The sequence below is a fragment of the Rattus norvegicus genome, chromosome 11 (assembly GCF_021556685.1).
Source record: "Rattus norvegicus strain SHRSP/BbbUtx chromosome 11, alternate assembly SHRSP_T2T, whole genome shotgun sequence".
NCBI classification, from domain to species: Eukaryota; Metazoa; Chordata; class Mammalia; order Rodentia; family Muridae; genus Rattus; species Rattus norvegicus.
The window spans coordinates 77,380,595-77,404,208 of NC_141544.1; the positions used below are offsets into that span (position 1 = coordinate 77,380,595).

General features: G+C 38.8%; 1 protein-coding gene across 8 annotated transcripts in view; it reads left to right on the forward strand.

Moving 5' to 3' along the window:
- Positions 1-23,614, forward strand: part of Stxbp5l (syntaxin binding protein 5L) — a 328,953-nt gene that overhangs the window by 297,018 nt on the left and 8,321 nt on the right. For all 8 annotated transcript variants that reach the window (XR_015632666.1, XR_015632667.1, NM_001271250.2 and 5 more), the window contains 4 exons: positions 1,895-2,255; positions 5,886-6,051; positions 20,906-21,017; positions 23,343-23,563. Coding sequence is in view for 6 of the 8 variants with exons in the window: in NM_001271250.2 (NP_001258179.1) it covers positions 1,895-2,255; positions 5,886-6,051; positions 20,906-21,017; positions 23,343-23,563 (860 nt within the window). In the remaining 2 variants the exon portion in view is untranslated. The remainder of the gene's footprint in view (positions 1-1,894; positions 2,256-5,885; positions 6,052-20,905; positions 21,018-23,342; positions 23,564-23,614) is intronic.

Here is a 23,614-nt window from a genome sequence, read left to right on the forward strand (position 1 = left end):
ATCCTGTCGTAAAAGTCCACAAAGATTTGGGAATCTGCCCTAAAAAAATTAATCAGTGAAGCAAAGATTAGTCAACCTCATAAAATTATGCTATTAGATTGCATGGAATCAAAGACCAAGGAACAGGACCAGAAACTTTGAAAGTGCTTTTTAAAAGACATAGGGGTAATATTTTAAGATTAAGGTACAGGCAATAATTCTCCAAATAGGACCCCAAATAATCAATAATAATGGGAAAAATTGACAAATTGGATTGCATCAAATTTAAATGGTTTTGCACAGCAAAATAAAGAGTGGTAGAGAAAGAGTAGAGAATGGGAGAAAATCTTTGCTAGCTGTTTATATAACAAGGAATTAATAACCAAAATATGTAAAAAACTAAAAAGAGAATACTAAAAGTAAATAATTCAATAGATATATAGATAAACAAGTGAAACACTTGTCTCTTTTGCTATGTTATTAGCATATGCTAATTATACAAAGTAACGTATAACTACATATACATAGTTATCTGGGCATTCAACCTTGAAAAATAGAGGTGAGTAGCCTTTTTCTGAATTAAGATATATAAACTTGCCTAAGGGTTGATAGTAGTTATTGTAAAAGTACAAAACGTTAAATTATTTTATGTGAGCCACAAGATAATAAAGTTTTGAGTTCTACAAAACCTGATAATAATCTTAGTTATTTTTTAAGTACTTGTTTTTCATACAACTAAAATTGCCATCATGTCAGGCATGGGGGAACATTCCTGTAAGCCTAGCACTCAGAAGATGAGGCAGGTAGATCTTGACTTAAAGGTCAGCCTGGGCTACAGAGTGAGTTCCAGGGTAGCTGGGACTATATAAGAAAACCCTTTGTGTCAAAATACCAAAATAAGTAAATAAAATTACCATCACTTTTTTACTTTTTAGCTAAAATCAAAAATCAAGTATAAATTGGCAGAATAGAGTAACTGTGAATGTTGAAATCACATAACACTTATTGAGAGTTTAATTTCAGAAAAATTAAAAGGCATTTTCTAGTGAATGAGCATCAAAGAAGGATTGGGTAGTGTAATATATACATACACACACATTATATATATATAATGTGTATTCTATATATATGTACATATAATATATTTACAACATATTATAACATATAATATGTAATTCTATACATCTATCTATTGTATATTATATATTTGAACTTACTTGGAAAAATGAAAGTTATATACATACTAAAAAAAGCCTTTTAAAATTTTAATGGTATTATATAGAATAATGAAAAAATTCCATGTCTGCATTTTCAGGGCTGACCACTCTATATTGAACAACCAATAAGGAAGCTCATCCCGGAAGGGGTAGATGACTCTTCTCCGGTAGTCATTAGCTGCCCGTGTAATTGGACTAGGAGTGGGGAAGATGGGAGGTGTTCACTGGATGTGCTGATGGCAGGCACGGGAGGGGGGATGTGATATGATTCTATTCAATTAAAAGCATGTTAAGCAAGAAACAATAGTAATAGATATTTTGAATTTAAAAAAAAGAAGAATCTTGGAATTTAAATCAGAAAACCTTAGTTCTAGTCCAGGCTAATATTAACTATGATTGAGGTTCTAGTTCAAGTTGTATGGCCTGTCCCAAGTGACATTGTCCTTCTATATCTGTTTTCTCATTAATACAATAAAGTTTTGATGACCTATATGTTAGGTTTCTTCTAGACCTAAAATTTTATTAATCCAAGTTATTACAGCAGATTAACTCACAACACACACTGATTTTTATATATTATTACAGTATTAACAAAATTATGCATGTAAATTATCATAATGTAAAACATTTGTCAATGCATAATAAAAAGCTGCTTCAGAAAGGACTTCACGCATGAGTGATGTGAACTGTTTTCACAGGTACATTCCTCTCACTGAAAGGAGCTGTGCTAACATTTTCCTGCATGGACAGAACTGGCAATTTAATGCAGCCTCCATATGAGGTATGGAGGGATCCCAACAACACAGATGAAAATGAAAAAACCTGGAAAAGGAAATTGGTCATGAACTACTCCTCTTCATCCCAAGAAATGGGAGACCATCAGTATACGATAATCTGCTCAGAAAAACAAGCCAAAGTCTTCTCACTGCCGTCCCAGACCTGCCTTTATGTTCACAACATCACAGAGACGTCATTCATATTGCAAGCAGATGTGGTGGTCATGTGCAACAGTGCCTGCCTGGCCTGCTTTTGTGCGAATGGGCATATCATGATAATGAGGTACTTGGTATATTTGTTGCTAACTGATAATCACAGCGGTGCTAGCAAGGTGGAAGTTGAGAAGTACCTGTACTGTCATAACCTGATAGGGTGGTTCATGTGTTTGTGATGTTCTGATGCTCCACTGCTCAATGTGAAGAGAGCTTTGTGGCTTGGATGTGGAGGGGGCTGGGTTTGGTTTAGTTTACCAAAAAATACTTGTCATTTATATTAATATATTAATATTAATATATCACATCTATTATTGACATTGAGGATCCAAGGAGAGAATTATTCTTAATCATTCATACATTAATGTAATAAGCAATTATTGGTAATATGTTAAGCACTGGATCCAGAAGCTATACAGAAATAAAATCATCTGCTATTCACTATTACATAAGAACTTTACACACAGAATGTCACTTGATTCTCATAGCTTTTCACAGACATTGACAAGTATTATTTTCATCTCCAATTTAATATGTTAGAAATTACAGTAAACCCATTTATCTGAAGGCGTAAAGCACAGGAAAGGTGAAGCCAGCACTCAACCAGACATTTAAAATCAGGAGTAAGCTTAGAGAGTTTATTCTACTCAGTGAGATTATATAAAACTTGTGAAACATAAACATATTATCTAATGAGTTTATGATTTAGCAATGCCATGGCAGACATTGGATGAAAAGGCTACAAGAAAATAAAATCAGTTCAATATCCTGTAGCAGTAACTGTCATGCTTGTCAATACCTCACCTTGCTCCAAAATCATTTTACAGTAAATCATTACACTAGACATGAAAAGGAGTTGAAATTAGGAACATACAATAATAAACAAATAATTAGAAAACACAAAAAGTGAAAATGCAAGAAGAGGAAATGCAGATTTCTTTTGACAAACTTAAGTCTGCAAAGTTTCAAAACATTGACTCATTAATGTATAATAGAAAAACTTACCTTGGAAAGGAAGACTGACATAAATGGGTGCAGATCTTGAGTGAGGAGCTAAGTATAAAGTTTATAAAAATGGGATTCTAAGTAGTTAGCCTTTGTGGGTGTGCACTAGGAAATACTGAAGGAGACGAGGCTTGGGATGGGCTCCTGAGCTGAAATCAAAGCTGTCTACAGGGCAAGGAGGGAGCAGACATGGAGGGGAGGGAAACCGACTGTGTGCAAAGCTGATTTGTAAAAAAGTGGAGAAATTTGAAAAGAGTGTGGATAAGGAGTTTGAGAATGGATTAAAATAGGTTAGACATGTGCGGTGCTTCTAAGCCGGCCAGCGGAAGTTTAACTATTTAAGGTCTGCTCTCTCAGAAAAACATGGGCTTGAGCATCATCTCGGAAAACTTACAACAGCAAACAGCAAAGATCATCAGCACACCCATAAACAGAAATGAGCAGTAGACTGTGCTGAGGACAGATAGGGCCAGTGTCTGCGTTTATACACTGAGGGAGGAGGTTGAGATGTCACCAGAGAGATAAGGACCAGGACGGCAACCTGCGGTTATAAAGACAGGAATACACTACAACAAAAGAGGTGGTCAAGAGGTAGCAAGCACCACAAAAAGGTCAAAGCACTGGGTTACCAGGAACAAAACTATAAAGTGATCTCAAACTGGAACATGCCTAGAATCCCAGCAGTAGAGGCAGACAGTTCCAAAGGTCAAGATAATCCTCTGCTCAGAGTAAGGTGGAGGGCAGCCTGGGCTACATGAAACGCTTTAAGAAAACAGTGTCAGCAAAGAGAAGGCAAAGCTAACCCTTGGGAGGGCAAGAGAGGAAAGGGTGGTGTAGATATGAGGTTGGCAAATGGTAGCAAAACCATCCCTTGTCTGATTTTGTACAGCCTACAAGACAAGAATTAAATGATTGAAAAGGTCAGATAATGTGGTTGGTGGGACTTACATGAATTCAAATGTCCGAAAATAAGGGTGGACGCACAGCTGCATACACCATTCATTTGTTGACTGTGGCTGCTTTTACACTACAAAGCAGAACTGAATCTGTGCAAAGGAGATGCTATGGGCCCCAGAGCCTAAAACGTTTACTGTCTGATGCTTTATCTTGCTGCAAGTTATTCTTTCAGAAAATTTTGTGGTAAATAGAAAGAGAAGTAGGAAAGGACCTGAAGCATAAAACAAGTCTTTCATGGTATTTTATTTCATTATTTCTACTTGAGAAGACATGAGCAGATCTGTAGGGAATTAGTGAAGGAGAAACTTTGGGGGGAAAGCAATCATAGCATGCCCATTCTCATAACTTTCTGATTCTTTCTCCATCGGATTATCCCTTTCTCAAACTATTTTGAAGGATTTCCAATGAAGATCAATCCATCTTGTCTGTAAATGATTGAACCCCTAGACATGCTTTAATTATGGGGACATTTATTTATGAGGGGACTCTGTGTGATACACTTGCCTCCTCTCAGCTCATTTGTCATACAAAATTTATATCAAACTATTATATTTTTCATATTTCAAATAATTTTCTAAACTTTTATATTTAATTGTGTATAGATGTGGGTTATACACATGTGTTCAGGTGCTCTTGGAGGCCAGATGTCAGATTCCCTGGAACTGAAGTTACAGGCAGTTGTCATCTGTTTGATGTGGGTACTAGATTCAAACCTGGATCCTCTGGAAGAGTAACAAGCTCTCTTAACCTCTGAACTATCTCTCCAGCCCCATATTTAGGATAATTTTTATTACTAAGTCTTTGAAATCTAGCATGTAATTTGCACTTTCAGCATACCACAGTCTGACTACCCAAGAATCAGTTGCACAATGGTCACACGACTAGTTGATGGCTAAAATACCAGGCAATATGGTACCAAAACCTCAATAAATATTTATTCCAATAAGGTAGCATTCAGTCCCCATAACATATAGTAAAGTTTTGGGACTCAAAGAATATAGTTATAAAATATTTTAAAAGAAAAGTGGTACTTTGGGTACTATCTCTGTGTTCCAGGATAAATTAAAATTAATGAACATGAAGAATTAGAGTCATTTAAGTGTGAGGATTAAGCCAAAGCAGTTCCTTCTGCACTCCATGTTCAAGAAATAATGAACGAGCAGTGGGATGGTTTTTCAGTAGTGGTTTGTAAAGCTGGCTCTAACTACAGTATCTGGAGGACATCCTTAGCACAATCTTATTAGCATTATAGCTGCAGGATAGGAAGGTACCACAGATGCAGACTTTCTCAGGCATAAATGCAAGTCTGTTGCTTGTGCTCATTCCCTTAAGCCATGCAGTGTTTACATACTAGTCATGTTAAATACAGACACACTAAGAGACAGGAAGATCACATTCCCTGTGAAGAGGGACTGAGAATGGGGAACAAAGCACAGTGTGCCCAGGCACACTAGGCTGACCACACGGGTCTCTGTTAGTGCATGAGTCCAAAGAATAAAGAATTGTCTTAAAGAGAGTATGGGTCTCTACGTGAATCCTTTAAGGGTATGTGGGCAAAAATAGAATTGTACCCATGTTTGTATGTGTACATGTGACTACATATGAAAGACTATTTATTACTTATCTTTGAAGATACTATAAAAACCCATAAAATAATGACTTAAAAGTTTTTTATTAAAGAAAATGTTTATATCAACAAAAATATGAAATACAGATTTACTGTTTGTTTTCTATTCAGCTTACCTAGCCTTCGCCCAATGTTGGATGTTAATTATTTGCCACTGACAGACATGAGAATAGCACGGACATTTTGTTTTACTAATGAAGGACAGGCATTATACCTTGTCTCCCCAACTGAAATTCAACGGTTAACATATAGCCAAGAAATGTGTGATAATATTCAGGTAGGTAAAGTTCCTTTATAGAAATAAACAGACGTTATTGTTAAGAGAAAAAGAATAGAGACGTCTATAAGCTAAATATCATTGGGCCAGGCAATGAATATACTCTTCCTAGAAGATGTTTTGAACATATATTATTCAATGCAATCCTATGTGTTTCTAGTATGGTTCTAGGTATGTATGGAAGTAATAGAAGGAACCAGTTATGATGATCATTTATAGGATTAGGGGAATTGAAAAGGATTCTAGGCAGTTTTGTTTAATCATACTAGCATAATTTTCTTATATATAGAGAGAGGTTTTATAGCGACATTTTATGCAAGTATATTATATACTTTTATGATATGCACTCTTGGGTATATTTCCTTTCTCCCCTCCCTCTCCTCCTATTATTCAGTTTCTCCAAAGCATCTAGGTTTTATTTCATATTTTATATACATGCTGTTTGTGTGAAGAATTTTGTGTATTTACATAAAATCTAGAACCCACATATGAGAGAGAACATGTAATATCTGTTGTTCTGAATCTGATTTGTTTAACATAATCATCTCCAGTTGCATCCATTTTCCTGAAAACAACAGAATTCCATTCTTTTTTTAATTTTTAATTTTATGTGTATGGGTGTGTTGCCTACCTATCTATCTGTATACATATGTTCCTGGAAGACAGTCAGGCCATCTAGAAATACAGATAGATAGATAGATAGATAGATAGATAGATAGATAGATAGATAGATAGATAGATAGACAGACAGACAGACAAGACAAGACAAGACAGACAGATGGGGATATATACTGATACACACACACCATGGTATATATATATATATATATATATATATATATATATATATATATCCCAGTGTTCTTAACTGTTGATCCATCTCCCAATCCTACATAATTTCATTCTTTATGACTGAATAAAATTCAACTCTATAATCATACCACATTTTCTTCATTCATTTTTCTGTACTTGTTCTATAACTTCCTCTAACTTGCCTGTTGTAAATAGTATTACCAAAGAAAGAGGGAGAGAGATGCTAGTATCACTGTGGTGTGTTAACTAAAAGTCCTTTGGGTGTACCCTCAGGGGTAGTACAACTGGGTCATATGTTCTATTGTTTGTTTGGGGGAAGCTCCATGAGCTCACTGATCTCCACAGTGGACAGACTAATTTATATTCCCACTAGCAGTGTACAAGCTCCCTTTTCACCTCATCCTTGCCAGAATTGACTATTTATTTTCCTAAGAGCTGCCATTCTGACTAGGGTTACATGGCATCTTGTTAGTTTAAATTTGCATTTCTTAGTGGCAAGCATGTTAAATGTTGTTCCGAGTGCTTATTGGGCTCTTATCTTTATCATTTGATTACTACATTTTTGATTACTATATGTATTCATTAGCTCATTATCAACTGAACTGTTTGGTTTGTCTGGTGTTTGGTTTTCTTGAGTTTTAATATACGTTATCCTTATATATACCCATGTGTGTATGCATATATATATATATATATACATATATACACTTATATCCTTACTCCTTGCATATATCTGTAACTTGAAATATTTTCTCATAACAATTTTATAGTTTTGGGCCTTACATTAATATTTGATCAATGTTAATAGATTTTATACAGGATGAGAGAGATGGATCCAGTTGTCTACATGCTAAGCATTTGTCTGATGTAAGCTAGGAAAGATTTTTCCCACTCTGTAATCTACTTATTTATTTGTTTCCTTTGTTGTGAAGTCTGCCTTGCAAATTGATTTTACTTCATTAATTATTTGAGTTCTTTTCTGAAACTCCTTACATATACTTATAATTCGAAATGTTTTCTTAAAAACATTTCAGAATTTCAGGTCTTACATTACTATTGATCATTTTTAATTGATTTTATGCAGGATGAAGATATGAATCCAGTTTCATTCTTCTGTAAGGGGCATTTGTTGGTGAAATTGTGTCTTCTACAAAATATTTTTGCCATCTTTGTAAACACTCATATCACTATAGCTGAGTGGATTTATTTCTGGGCCCTCTGTTCTGTTCTGTTCTGTTCTGTTCTGTTCTGTTCTGTTCTGTTCTGTTCTGTTCTGTTCTGTTCTGTTCTGTTCTGTTCTGTTCATCTACATGTTTCTTCTTATGTTTGTGGTATTCTGGTTGTGTTGCTAGGGCTCTATAATGTAACAGAAATTAGAAGTAGGGATGCCTCAGAATTGTTCCTTCGGCTCAGAATTGCTTTGGCTTTTGGTCTTTTGTCTTCCTAAAGATTTTAAAAACAAATTGTTCTGTAAAGTGCCATTGATGAAGAACACATTGAATCTGTAGGTTGCTTGTGTTTATGTAACTATTTTTACAATATTCTGCTGACCAATGAGCAAGGAAAATCTGTCATCTAATGACTTCTTTAATTTCTATTTTCAGTGACTTAAAATTTTCATTATAGAAGTCCGGGGCATTGTTAGATTTATTGTGAGGCATTTGTAACACATTGTGAAAGCGGAAGCTCTTATTTTCCTCAGCATTTTTTTTTTTCTGTTTTCTTTTTTTTTTTTTTTTTTTTTTTTTTTTTATTAACTTGAGTATTTCTTATATACATTTCGAGTGTTATTCCCTTTCCCGGTTTCCGGGCAAACATCCCCCTCCCCCCTCCCCTTCCTTATGGGTGTTCCCCTCCCAACCCTCCCACCATTGCCGCCCTCCCCCCATAGACTAGTTCACTGGGGGTTCAGTCTTAGCAGGACCCAGGGCTTCCCCTTCCACTGGTGCTCTTACTAGGATATTCATTGCTACCTATGGGGTCAGAGTCCAGGGTCAGTCCATGTATAGTCTTTAGGTAGTGGCTTAGTCCCTGGAAGCTCTGGTTGCTTGGCATTGTTGTACTTTTGGGGTCTCGAGCCCCTTTAAGCTCTTCCAGTTCTTTCTCTGATTCCTTCAATAGGGGACCTATTCTCGGTTCAGTGGTTTGCTGCTGGCATTCGCCTCTGTATTTGCTGTATTCTGGCTGTGTCTCTCAGGAGCGATCTACATCCAGCTCCTGTTGGTCTGCACTTCTTTGCTTCATCCATCTAGTCCAATTGGGTGGCTGTATATGTATGGGCCAAATGTGGGACAGGCTCTGAATGGGTGTTCCTTCAGTCTCTGTTTTAATCTTTGCCTCTCCCTTCCCTGCCAAGGGTATTCTTTTTCCTCATTTAAAGAAGGAGTGAAGCATTCACATTTTGATCATCCGTCTTGAGTTTCGTTTGTTCAAGGGATCTAGGGTAATTCAAGCATTTGGGCTAATAGCCACTTATCAATGAGTGCATACCATGTATGTCTTTCTGTGATTGGGTTAGTTCACTCAGGATGATATTTTCCAGTTCCAACCATTTGCCTACGAATTTCATAAACTCGTTGTTTTTGATAGCTGAGTAGTATTCCATTGTGTAGATGTACCACATTTTCTGTATCCATTCCTCTGTTGAAGGGCATCTGGGTTCTTTCCATTTTCTGGCTATTATAAATAAGGCTGCGATGAACATAGTGGAGCACGTGTCTCTTTTATATGTTGAGGCATCTTTTGGGTATATGCCCAAGAGAGGTATAGCTGGATCCTCAGGCAGTTCAATGTCCAATTTTCTGAGGAACCTCCAGACTGATTTCCAGAATGGTTTTACCAGTCTGCAATCCCACCAACAATGGAGGAGTGTTCCTCTTTCTCCACAACCTCGCCAGCATCTGCTGTCACCTGAGTTTTTGATCTTAGCCAATCGCACTGGTGTGAGGTGAAATCTCAGGGTTGTTTTGATTTGCATTTCCCTTATGACTAAAGATGTTGAACATTTCTTTAGGTGTTTCTCAGCCATTCGGCATTCCTCAGCTGTAAATTCTTTGTTTAGCTCTGAACCCCATTTTTTAATAGGGTTATTTGTTTCCCTGCGGTCTAACTTCTTGAGTTCTTTGTATATTTTGGATATAAGGCCTCTATCTGTTGTAGGGTTGGTAAAGATCTTTTCCCAATCTGTTGGTTGCCGTTTTGTCCTAACCACAGTGTCCTTTGCCTTACAGAAGCTTTGCAGTTTTATGAGATCCCATTTGTCAATTCTTGATCTTAGAGCATAAGCCATTGGTGTTTTGTTCAGGAAATTTTTTCCAGTGCCCATGTGTTCCAGATGCTTCCCTAGTTTTTCTTCTATTAGTTTGAGTGTGTCTGGTTTGATGTGGAGGTCCTTGATCCACTTCGACTTAAGCTTTGTACAGGGTGATAAGCATGGATCGATCTGCATTCTTCTACATGTTGCCCTCCAGTTGAACCAGCACCATTTGCTGAAAATGCTATCTTTTTTCCATTGGATGGTTTTGGCTCCTTTGTCAAAAATCAAGTGACCATAGGTGTGTGGGTTCATTTCTGGGTCTTCAATTCTATTCCATTGGTCTATCTGTCTGTCTCTGTACCAATACCATGCAGTTTTTATCACTATTGCTCTGTAATACTGCTTGAGTTCAGGGATAGTGATTCCCCCTGAAGTCCTTTTATTGTTGAGGATAGCTTTAGCTATCCTGGGTTTTTTGTTATTCCAGATGAATTTGCAAATTGTTTTGTCTAACTCTTTGAAGAATTGGATTGGTATTTTGATGGGGATTGCATTGAATCTGTAGATTGCTTTTGGTAAAATGGCCATTTTTACTATATTAATCCTGCCAATCCATGAGCATGGGAGATCTTTCCATCTTCTGAGGTCTTCTTCAATTTCTTTCTTCAGTGACTTGAAGTTCTTATTGTACAGATCTTTTACTTGCTTGGTTAAAGTCACACCGAGGTACTTTATATTATTTGGGTCTATTATGAAGGGTGTCGTTTCCCTAATTTCTTTCTCGGCTTGTTTCTCTTTTGTATAGAGGAAGGCAACTGATTTATTTGAGTTAATTTTATACCCAGCCACTTTGCTGAAGTTGTTTATCAGCTTTAGTAGTTCTCTGGTGGAACTTTTGGGATCACTTAAATATACTATCATATCATCTGCAAATAGTGATATTTTGACCTCTTCTTTTCCGATCTGTATCCCTTTGATCTCCTTTTGTTGTCTGATTGCTCTGGCTAGAACTTCAAGAACTATATTGAATAAGTAGGGAGAGAGTGGGCAGCCTTGTCTAGTCCCTGATTTTAGTGGGATTGCTTCAAGTTTCTCTCCATTTAGTTTAATGTTAGCAACTGGTTTGCTGTATATGGCTTTTACTATGTTTAGGTATGGGCCCTGAATTCCTATTCTTTCCAGGACTTTTATCATGAAGGGGTGTTGAATTTTGTCAAATGCTTTCTCAGCATCTAATGAAATGATCATGTGGTTCTGTTCTTTCAGTTTGTTTATATAATGGATCACGTTGATGGTTTTCCGTATATTAAACCATCCCTGCATGCCTGGGATGAAGCCTACTTGATCATGGTGGATGATTGTTTTGATGTGCTCTTGAATTCGGTTTGCCAGAATTTTATTGAGTATTTTTGCGTCGATATTCATAAGGGAAATTGGTCTGAAGTTCTCTTTCTTTGTTGTGTCTTTGTGTGGTTTAGGTATAAGAGTAATTGTAGATTCGTAGAAGGAATTCGGTAGGGCTCCATCTGTTTCAATTTTGTGGAATAGTTTGGATAATATTGGTATGAGGTCTTCTATGAAGGTTTGATAGAATTCTGCACTAAACCCATCTGGACCTGGGCTCTTTTTGGTTGGGAGACCTTTAATGACTGCTTCTATTTCCTTAGGAGTTATGGGGTTGTTTAACTGGTTTATCTGTTCCTGATTTAACTTTGATACCTGGTATCTGTCTAGGAAATAGTCCATTTCCTGAAGATTTTCAAATTTTGTTGAATATAGGTTTTTATAGTAAGATCTGATGATTTTTTGAATTTCCTCTGAATCTGTAGTTATGTCTCCCTTTTCATTTCTGATTTTGTTAATTTGGACGCACTCTCTGTGTCCTCTCGTTAGTCTGGCTAAGGGTTTATCTATCTTGTTGATTTTCTCAAAGAACCAACTTTTGGTCCTGTTGATTCTTTCTATGGTCCTTTTTGTTTCTACTTGGTTGATTTCAGCTCTGAGTTTGATTATTTCCTGCCTTCTACTCCTCCTGGGTGTATTTGCTTCTTTTTGTTCTAGAGCTTTTAGGTGTGCTGTCAAGCTGCTGACATATGCTCTTTCCTGTTTCTTTCTGCAGGCACTCAGCGCTATGAGTTTTCCTCTTAGCACAGCTTTCATTGTGTCCCATAAGTTTGAGTATGTTGTATCTTCATTTTCATTAAATTCTAAGAAGTTTTTAATTTCTTTCTTTATTTCTTCCTTGACCAGGTTATCATTGAGTAGAGCATTGTTCAATTTCCACGTATATGTGGGCATTCTTCCCTTATTGTTATTGAAGACCAGTTTTAGGCCGTGGTGGTCCGATAGCACGCATGGGATTATTTCTATCTTTCTGTACCTGTTGAGGCCCGTTTTTTGACCAATTATATGGTCAATTTTGGAGAAAGTACCATGAGGAGCTGAGAAGAAGGTATATCCTTTTGCTTTAGGATAGAATGTTCTATAAATATCCGTTAAGTCCATTTGGCTCATGACTTCTCTTAGTCTGTCGACATCACTGTTTAATTTCTGTTTCCATGATCTGTCCATTGATGAGAGTGGGGTGTTGAAATCTCCCACTATTATTGTGTGAGGTGCAATGTGTGTTTTGAGCTTTAGTAAGGTTTCTTTTATGTATGTAGGTGCCCTTGTATTTGGGGCATAGATATTTAGGATTGAGAGTTCATCTTGGTGGATTTTTCCTTTGATGAATATGAAGTGTCCTTCCTTATCTTTTTTGATGACTTTTAGTTGGAAATTGATTTTATTTGATATTAGAATGGCTACTCCAGCTTGCTTCTTCTGACCATTTGCTTGGAAAGTTGTTTTCCAGCCTTTCACTCTGAGGTAGTGTCTGTCTTTGTCTCTGAGGTGTGTTTCCTGTAGGCAGCAGAATGCAGGGTCCTCGTTGCGTATCCAGTTTGTTAATCTATGTCTTTTTATTGGGGAGTTGAGGCCATTGATATTGAGAGATATTAAGGAATAGTGATTATTGTTTCCCTTTATATTCATATTTGGATGTGAGGTTATGCTTGTGTGCTTTCATTCTCTTTGTTTTGTTGCCAAGACGATTAGTTTCTTGCTTCTTCTAGGGTATAGCTTGCCTCCTTATGGTGGGCTTTACCATTTATTATCCTTTGTAGTGCTGGATTTGTAGAAAGATATTGTGTAAATTTGGTTTTGTCATGGAATATCTTGGTTTCTCCATCAATGTTAATTGAGAGTTTTGCTGGATACAGTAACCTGGGCTGGCATTTGTGTTCTCTTAGGGTCTGTATGACATCAGTCCAGGATCTTCTGGCCTTCATAGTTTCTGGCGAGAAGTCTGGTGTGATTCTGATAGGTCTCCCTTTATATGTTACTTGACCTTTTTCCCTTACTGCTTTTAATATTCTTTCTTTATTTTGTGCGTTTGGTGTTTTGACAATTATGTGACGGGAGGTGTTTCTTTTCTGGTCCAATCTATTTGGAGTTCTGTAGGCTTCTTGTATGCCTATGGGTATCTCTTTTTTTAGGTTAGGGAAGTTTTCTTCTATGATTTTGTTGAAGATATTTACTGGTCCTTTGAGCTGGGAGTCTTCACTCTCTTCTATACCTATTATCCTTAGGTTTGATCTTCTCATTGAGTCCTGGATTTCCTGTATGTTTTGGACCAGTAGCTTTTTCCGCTTTACATTATCTTTGACAGTTGAGTCAATGATTTCTATGGAATCTTCCGCTCCTGAGATTCTCTCTTCCATCTCTTGTATTCTGTTGGTGAAGCTTGTATCTACAGCTCCTTGTCTCTTCTTTTGGTTTTCTATATCCAGGGTTGTTTCCATGTGTTCTTTCTTGATTGCTTCTATTTCCATTTTTAATTCCTTCATCTGTTTGATTGTGTTTTCCTGGAATTCTTTCAGGGATTTTTGCCATTCCTCTCTGTAGGCCTCTACTTGTTTATTAATGATTTCCTGTGTTTCCCTAAGTGTGTTCATGTCTTTCTTGAAGTCCTCCAGCATCATGATCAAATATGATTTTGAAACTAGATCTTGCTTTTCTGGTGTGTTTGGATATTCCATGTTTGTTTTGGCGGGAGAATTGGGCTCCGATGATGGCATGCAGTCTTGGTTTCTGTTGCTTGGGTTCCTGCGCTTGCCTCTCGCCATCAGATTATCTCTAGTGTTACTTTGTTCTGCTATTTCTGACAGTGGCTAGACTGACCTATAAGCCTGTGTGTCAGGAGTGCTGTAGACCTGTTTTCCTCTCTTTCAGTCAGTTATGGGGACAGTGTGTTCTGCTTTCCGGCGTGTAGTTTTTCCTCTCTACAGGTCTTCAGCTGTTCTTGTGGGCCTGTGTCTTGAGTTCACCAGGCAGCTTTCTTGCAGCAGAAAATTTGGTCTTACCTGTGGTCCCGAGGCTCAGGTTCGCTCGTGGGTTGCTGCCCAGGGGCTCTCTGCAGCGGCAGCAACCAGGAAGACCTGTGCCGCCCCTTCCGGGAGCTTCAGTGCACCAGGGTTCCAGATGGTCTTTGGCTTTTTCCTCTGGCGTCCGAGATGTGTGTGCAGGGAGCAGTCTCTTCTGGTTTCCCAGGCTTGTCTGCCTCTCTGAAGGTTTAGCTCTCCCTCCCACGGGATTTGGGTGCAGAGAACTGTTTATCCGGTCTGTTTCTTTCAGGTTCCGGCGGCGGTGTCTCAGGCGCAGAAGTCCTGCCGCTCCTGGGCCCTCCCCCACGGGAGCCCAGAGGCCTTATACAGTTTCCTCTTGGGCCAGGGATGTGGGCAGGGGTGAGCAGTGTTGGTGGTCTCTTCCGCTCTGCAGCCTCAGGAGTGCCCACCTGACCAGGCGGTTGGGTCTCTCTCTCACCGGGTCTGGGAGCAGAGAGCTGCTGCGGGCCGGGATCCGCGGGTGTGGGCCTTCTTAGTCCACAAGGTTAGAAGTCTGTGGTGTTCACGTTCTTCAGTATATGCTGGAATTCTGAAGAAGTGGGCTCTAACGCCTATGAAAAATGGGCTTGCTAGTAAGATGAAAGCAAGCAGGCAAAGACACAAAGCTTCCTTCTCCCATGTGCTTATATAAGCCTCCAGCAGAAGGTGTGACCTTCCTCAGCATTTTTATTACTGGCATTTAGGGAAAGCTATTAATTTTTGTGTATTGCTTGAAATTGCTACTTTGCAGTAAAGGTTTTATTATTTCTAAGAGTTTTCTAGAAAGTCATTTAGATTGCAGTCTCCTGTATAAAGGACCACAATGTTGGACATTTTTTCTTTTTTAAAAAAAATTACTTATTTATTTTTACACTCCAGATTTTATTCCCCACCCGGTCTACCCCCTAAGAGTCCCCCCTTCACACCTCCCCCCCCAATCTTCACAATGACCTGCCCACCCCAACCACCCCACCAGATCTCTAAACTTTCTGGGGCCTCGAGTCTCTTGAGGGTTAGGTGCATCTTTTCTGACTGAACCCAGACCTGGGAGCCCTGTATATGTTGTATATGTGTTTGGAGGCCTCATCTCAGCTGTTGTATGCTGCCTGGTTGGTGATCCAATATCTAAGAGATCTCAGGGGTCCAGGTTAATTGAGACTGCTGGTCCTCCTACAAGGTTGCCCTCCTCCTTAGCTTTCTCCAGCTTTTCCCTAATTCAACCACAGGGGTCAGCAGCTTCTGTTCATATCTGCATCTGACTCTTTCGGCTGCTTGTTGAGTCTTTTGCAGAGCAGCCATGATGGGTCCCTTTTTGTGAATGCCACATAGCCTTAGTAATGGTGTCAGGCCTTGGGGCCTCCTCTTGAGCTGGATCCCACTTTGGACCTGTCATTGGACCTTCTTTTCCTCAGGCTCTTCTCCATTTCCATCCCTTCATTTCTTTCAGACAGGAAGAATTATGGGTCAGAACTTTGGCTGTGGGATGGTAACTCACTTGATGCTCTATCTTTCTGCTGGATATGGATTCAATAAGTTCCCTCTCCCCACTGTAGGGTCCTTCATCTAGGGTCCCCCCTTTGAGTCCTGAGAGTCTCTCACTTCCCAGTACATTCTAGAGGGTCCTCCTGACCTCCTCAGTCCTGGCTGAAGTGGCCTGTTTCCATTCTTTCTGCTGGCCCTCAGGGCTTCAGTCCTTTCCCCCAACTCAATACCAGATCATGTTCCCCTCTCCCCCTATTCCCAGCACCTTTCCCTCCCCTGTTCCCTCTCCCTCCTCCATTGTGGTTGCTTTCTTCTCCCTCCCAAGTGGAACTGACGTGTCTTCTCTTGGTGTTTAGTTTGTTGACCTTTTTTAGTTCTGTCGAGTGTATCTTGGGTATTCTGTACTTTTTTTTAATATCCACTTATTAGTGAGAACATACCGTGTATGTCCTTTTGGGTCTGAGTTACCTCACTCAGAATGACATATTCTAGTTCCATCCATTTGTCTGCAAAGCTCAGGATGTCCTCGATCTTAATATTCCATTGTATAAATGAACCACATTTTCTGTATCCATTCTTCTGTCATGGGACATCGGGTTGTTTCCAGCTTCTGGCTATCACAAATAAGGCTGCTATGAACATAGTGGAACATGTGCCCCTGTGGCATGGTGGGGCATCTTTGGGGTATATCCTTAAGAGTGGTATTTCTGGACCTTTAGGTAGGTCTATTTCCAATTTTCTAAGGAACCTCCAAATTGATTTCCAGAGTGGTTGTACCAGTTTGCAATCACACTAGCAACGGAGGAGTGTTCCTCTTTCTCCACATTCTCACCAGCATCTGTTGTCACCTGAGTTTTTGATATTAGACATTCTGATTGGTGTAAGGTGAACTCTCAGGGTTTTTTTTTTTTGATTTGCATTTCTCTGATCACTAAAAATTTTGAATATTTCTTTAGGAGCTTCTCAGTCATTCAAGACTCCTCTACTGTGAATGCTTGGTTTAGTTCTATACCCCATTTTTTGATTGGGTTGGGTTTTGTTTGTTTGTTTGTTTGTTTTGGTGTTAAGCTTCTTGCATTCTTTATATATTTTGGATATTAGCCCTCTATCAGATGTGGGGCTAGTGAAGATTTTTTTTTCCCAATATGTAGGATGACAACTTGTCCTATTGACTATATCCTTTGCCTTCGCAGTTTCCTGAGGCCGCATTTATCAATTGTTGATCTTAGAGTGTGAACCACTGGAGTTCTGTTTAGGAAATTTCCCCTTGTGCCAATGAGTTCAAGACTCTTTCCCACTTTCTCTTCTATTAGATTTAGTGTATCTAGTTTTATGTTGAGGTCCTTAATCCACTTGGACTTCAGCTTTATGCATGGTGACAAATATGGGTCTATTTTCATTTTTGTATATACAGAGTCAATTAGACCAGCACCATTTATTGAAGATGCTTTCTTTTTCCCATTGTATATTTTTGACTTCTTTGTCCAAGATCAAGTGTGGGTAGGAGTGTTGTTTTATTTATGGGTCTTCAGTTCTATTCCATTGATCAACCTGTCTGTTTCTGTACCAATACAATGCAGTTTTTATCACTATTGCTCTGTAATAGAGCTTGAGGTCAGGGATAGTGATTTCCCCAGGTGTTCTTTTATTGTTAAGAATTATTTTCACTATTCTGGGTTTTTCGCCTTTCCAGATGAATTTGAGAGTTGCACTTGCCATGTCTTCGAAGAATTGCATTGGGATTTTGATAGGTATTATATTGAATCTGTAGATTGCCTTTGGTAGGATGGCCATTTGTACTAAGTTAATTCTGCCAGTCCATGAGCATGGGAGATCTCTCCATTTTCTGAGATCTTCTTCAATTTCTTTCTTCAGAGACTTGAAGTTCTTATCATAAAGATCTTTCACTCATTTGGTCAGAGTTACCCCATGATATTTTATATTATTTGTAGCTATTATGAAGGGAATTGTATCCCTAATTTCTTTCTCAACCTGTTTATCATTTGTGTAAAGGAAGGCTACTGATTTATTTGAGTTAATTTTATATCCAGACCCTTTCTGAAATTTTTTATCAGCTGGAGAAGTTCTCTGGTAGAATTTTGGGGTAACTCATGTATACTATCATATCACCTGCAAATAGTGATACCTTTAATTCTTGTAATTCTTTGCCAATTTGTATCCCCTTTCTCTCTTTTTGGATATAGCCTCTTCCAGGGAGCAGACTAGCTAGCAGTCTGTCCCAGCAGAAAGGACTACTCTTCTCTATTTTTTGTTCCTGCAGTTCTTTTAGACAGGAACAATTCTAATAGAGGTAATGAATCAAATGGATTTAATGGATTCCTACAGAACATTTCACCCTAAACCAAAAGTATACACCTTCTTTTCAGCACCTCATGGTACCTTCTCCCAAATCTACCATATAATTGGTCAAAAAACAACCTTCTCTGGTACATTCTATGTGTCCCCCCACCTCCATACCTGATCATGTTCCTCTCTTTCCCTCCCTGTTGCCTTCCCTACCTAGGTCCCTCCCTCCCCTGCCCCCCTTCTGTGATTGTTTTCTTCTCCTTCCCAAGTGGGATTGAGGCATCCTCACTTGGGCCCTTTGGCTTGTTAATCTTCTTGAGTTCTGTGGATTTTATCCTGGATATTCTTTACTTTTTATGACTAATATCCACATATTAGAAAGTACATATCATGCATATCCTTTTGGGTCTGAATTACCTCACTTAGGATGATATTTTCTAGTTCCATCCATTTGTCTGCAAAATTCATGATGTCCTTGTTCTTAATAGTTGGGTAGCATTCCATTAAATAGATGAACCACATTTTCTGTGTCCATTCTTCTGTTGTGAAACAGCTGGGTTGTTTCCAGCTTCTGGCTGTCACAAATAAGACTGCTGTGAACATAGTGGAACAAGTGCCCCTGTGGCATTGGGGGGACATCTTTTGGGTATAGTTCCAAGAGTGGTATAGCTAGGTCTTCAGGTAGATATATTTCCAATTTTCTGAGGAACATCTAGATTGATTTCCAGACTGGTTTTACCAGTTTGCAATCCTACCAGCACTGGAGGAGTATTACTCTTTCTCCATATCCTGGACATCATGTACTGTCACCTGAGTTTTTTATCTCAGCCATTCTGCCTGGTGTGAGGTGGAATCTCAGGGTCATTTTGATTTGCATTTCCCTGATGACTAAGGACTTTGAACATTTCTTTTAGTGTTTCGAAGTCATTTGAGATTCCTCTGTTGTGAATTATCTGTTAGTTCTAGACCACATTTTTTGAATGAACTGTTTAAAATTATTCTTTAATCTTTTTTACTGTCCAGTCATTATCCCCCTTCCAGTCTGCACTCCAACTGTTCCTCATCTCATTCATTCTTCCACATCTCCAAGAGGATGCCCACACCACCTACCTTCACCCCACCTTCCCATTCCCTGAGGCCTCAAGTCTCTCAAGGGTTTGGTGCATCTTCTCTCACTGGCCAGATAAGGCAGCTCTCTGCTGTATATGTGTTGGGGGCTTCGTATCATCTGGTATATGCTGCCTGGTTGGTGGCTCAGTATCTGAGAGATCTCAGGGGTCTAGGTCAATTGAAACTTCTGGTCTTCTGGGGTTGTCCTCTTCCTCAGCTTCTTCCAGTCTTTCCCTACTTCAACCACAGGGGTCCCTGGCTTCTGTCCATTGGTCGGGTGTATGTATCTGCATTTGACTCTTCTAGAGGCTTATTGAGCCTTTTGAAGGGCAGCCATACTAGACCTTTTCTGGAAGCACACCATTCTATTCTCTTGTTTTGTTAATACTTCAAGCACTGTATTGAGAAAGTATAACACAACCTCTTGCCTGGTTTTAGTGAAAATGCTTTAAGTTTTCTTCCTATTTAGCATTATGTCTATAGGTTAGTACAATAAATGGAATTTAAAGATTATTAAATCTATAAAAATTATAATTAATAAGTTAAAAGAAGGGAATGGGGAAAGAAAATGAAAAGGGGGTTGAAGGGACATATATTAAGTTTTAAATAAGAAAAATAGTACAGATAACTAAATGGAATAGGTAAAAGGTAGAATAATTACAAAATTAAGGAATATATGAATTAAGTAAAGTAGTTAAGAAATATGCAAGAGTGAAGATTTTTAACAATGAGACAAAGTAAAATGCAAAAAAAAATACAGTATCAATCATTCTTCTTTACTGAGATAGGTATTGTTTTCCTCCTCACCTGAGCTACCTGTTGATGGGAAAATGGATGCATGGGTGTCTAGCTCAAATCTGTTAAAGCAGATCTGTAAACATGTATTGCCTCAGTGGAGTTAAGCAGGTTTCCTTCTGGGTTGAATGTCTGTCCAGGTGTCAGCAAGCAGGGGTCAGGCCTCCTTTAGGAGGATTCACAGTAATGAGATCTAGTGAGGTGAATTCAATGAAATCCCAGAGAAGGAGTTTAAAAGAACGATTTGTAAGAATTCCCAATTAAACCAGAGGACAAAATAAGTTCCTGGATGAATTAAAACAGAATAAAAATACATGGCACCTCAAAACTTCAGCATGGGATACCCCTCAGAATCACTTCCAGCTGGCTGGCTACAGGCTTTTTAACAGCTGGGAGACTCATGTACATCCCGTGTGGATTTCAATGGCAGAGGCTCTGCTGTGGACACACTCATGCTTACATTTGCAGTCACAGCTGGACGTTTTCATCTCATGAGGGAAGGGTTGCCTTTCTGCCAGGGTTAGCCTGAATGTGAGCCAAGCAAACCTCACATGGAAAAGATGTGACAAGGCTGTCTCCATGATCAGTGCATTATCTCACAGTGTTTCCTTTTCATCTATTAATTTTACCGTAGCTGCGCTAATCCTCCTTTTCTTAATTGGTGCAGGACATGTTAGGCGATTTGTTTACTCCAATAGAGACACCAGAAGCCCAAAATAGAGGCTTTCTCAAGGGACTGTTTGGTGGAAGTGGACAGACATTTGACAGAGAAGAACTCTGTGAGTAAATCCTTATCCAAAAAAACCCATCACACAATAGAAGACCCATTTGTGTGTGTATGTGTGTGTGTGTGTATGTGTTTGTGTGTGTATGTGTGTGTGTGTGTGTGTGTGGTTTTATATACTATACCTTGAATTCTAGACCAAAGTGCTTTTGTGACTATGCTAACATTTGAATGTTAGTTTTCCCTGTATTTCAAAAATTATTACATTTATTAAACATGAATAAAAGTAGTCACTATATTAGGAAATAAGCACAAACAGATACATTTCAGCTAAGTGGTAGCAGGCTGATGAGCATTGCAGCTCAGTTGCAGGTCACCCTTATCTCACTACATAGCTAATAGTATTTTAAATTGTGGAAAAGCACTTTCGTCTACTTTCCTACAACCACTGCTGGAAATGGATTTCTTATTCCTAACACAACTGTACCAGTGCTGTGGAAAAATAACTAATTTGAAAATCTACCAGTGAGACTCTCATGAATAGCAATCAAAAAGCAACGGGAAATCTTAGAAAACAGTTCCAAAGGACAGATAAGAATACAAGCTTACAGACAATGCCACCGCCATTTGGTTTTGCATATCTAAACTCCTTTCTCTTGAATTTATGTGTAAGAAGACATAGGTACCACCCTATAGTTGAAAATTATTTTAGCCAATAAAGGGCATGCTGTTTTACATGTGGCAATTTGGTCCTAACAAATACCATGCTAAATCAGAGAGGCCAGACCAGAGAAGGGCCACCTAGTATATGATTTTATCCATATAAATTGTCCAAAATAGGCAAACTCATGGGCACTAAAAGTTAATCAGCTGTTGTCCAAGGCTGGAATAGTGAGATAATACAGAGTAATTGCTAATGAGTTTGAGTTTCTTTTGGAAAAATTGAAATATTCTAAAATCAGATAATACTTATAGTTATACAACTTTATGAGACACTAAAACCCAGGGATGTAATTACGTGCTTTATTAAGGGTTGTTTCTGTAGCATGTGAATTAGATGTCAATGAGGCTCTTATTTTTAAAGGCCTAGTTTCCTTTCCATGTGACATTCCTGAAAACATTCACTAAATCTCTGCCAAGATGGCTGTGTATTATAAAGCGCTTTGTTTATATTGTGGAGCGCTCTGTAAAGCTACTCCGTCTTCAACCCTTGACCCCTTTCCTTCATCTCACGAGAGTTGGATTTGCAGGTCTGTACTACCAACCTGCAGTCCAATCGAGAGAGTGATTTTGAATTTTGTTTTATTTAAGTTAAATAAAACAGAGCTTTGTTCCTAACAAGGAAACTTTTAGTAAATTATAAAACCCACAGATTTAAAACCTTTACCTAATTTTCTAGTATTTACAGAAAAGTGGGGGCTTTACAAATGATTCTATACAGAGATAAACAGAGAATATTGGGCATCCTCAGATTGGAACAAACATTGGTATGTGCCAAACATGAGGTTTTATGTATTTGAGAATTCCAATTCCTTCATGTTAGTAAGTTCAAGTGTGGGACTAAAGAGGTGGGTGTGTCAGTAAAGTGCTTGCCTTGCACATATTGGGAATTGAGTTCAATTCCCAGGATTATGTAAGAAAGCTAGGCAAGGTGGCATGGCATAGGCTGATCCCTGGGGCTCACTGACTAGTCGGCCTGGCTGACTAGGGAGTGCCAGGCCAAGTAAGAGATCCTGTCTTGAAAAACAAGATGTAGCTCCCAAGAAGGCTCGGCCAATGGAGGCGTTTACCACCAAACGGACGATCTGAGTTCAAATCCTGTGACATACATGGTACATAAGTTGTCCTCTGGCCTCTAAATTTATGCAGTAGCATGAACTAAGTCCACTTCCTTCACACAAACACACACAAAAAACACACACACACACACACACACACTGTAATCATTCAATTGACTTTGCAGGAAAACAATGAAGATGGACTGCACCTGAAGAACAACACCTGAGGTTAACCTCTGACCTTTGCACGCAGAATCATACATATGCACATACCCAAACACATAAACATATATGTGAATATGCACAAAAGTAAACAAGAAGAAAAAATGTTGCCATATTGTGTGAAAGTGCAGCCCCATATTCAAACCACAAACACACAAATACATGTTGTAGCCACATCTCCCCATTTCTTCCTTAGGCATTCCTATGTACTCATAACTTTCACACATACTCATATATATGACAACACCAGAAGCGACATCCTTTGAACAAAAATTACGGTAGTAGTTGACGTTTCTGAGTATCTTTTTGCCCTTGACTTGAGTATCTTCCTGACTATGAATTTCTGATCTGTTTTACATGGCTACTGCTCACATTTTCAGTTGGGGAAGCCTCAGCAGGAAAAGCATCTCGCAGCCTCGCACAGCACATTCCTGGACCGGGCAGCATAGAAGGGATGAAGGGCGCTGCTGGCGGGGTGATGGGAGAGCTAACGCGAGCCCGGATTGCACTTGATGAGAGAGGGCAGCGCCTGGGTGAGCTGGAGGAGAAGACTGCAGGCATGATGACCAGTGCAGAAGCATTTTCCAAGCACGCACACGAGGTAAACTGCCCAAGTAAATATGGGCAGCCTTACAATTTTATTACATTTTAA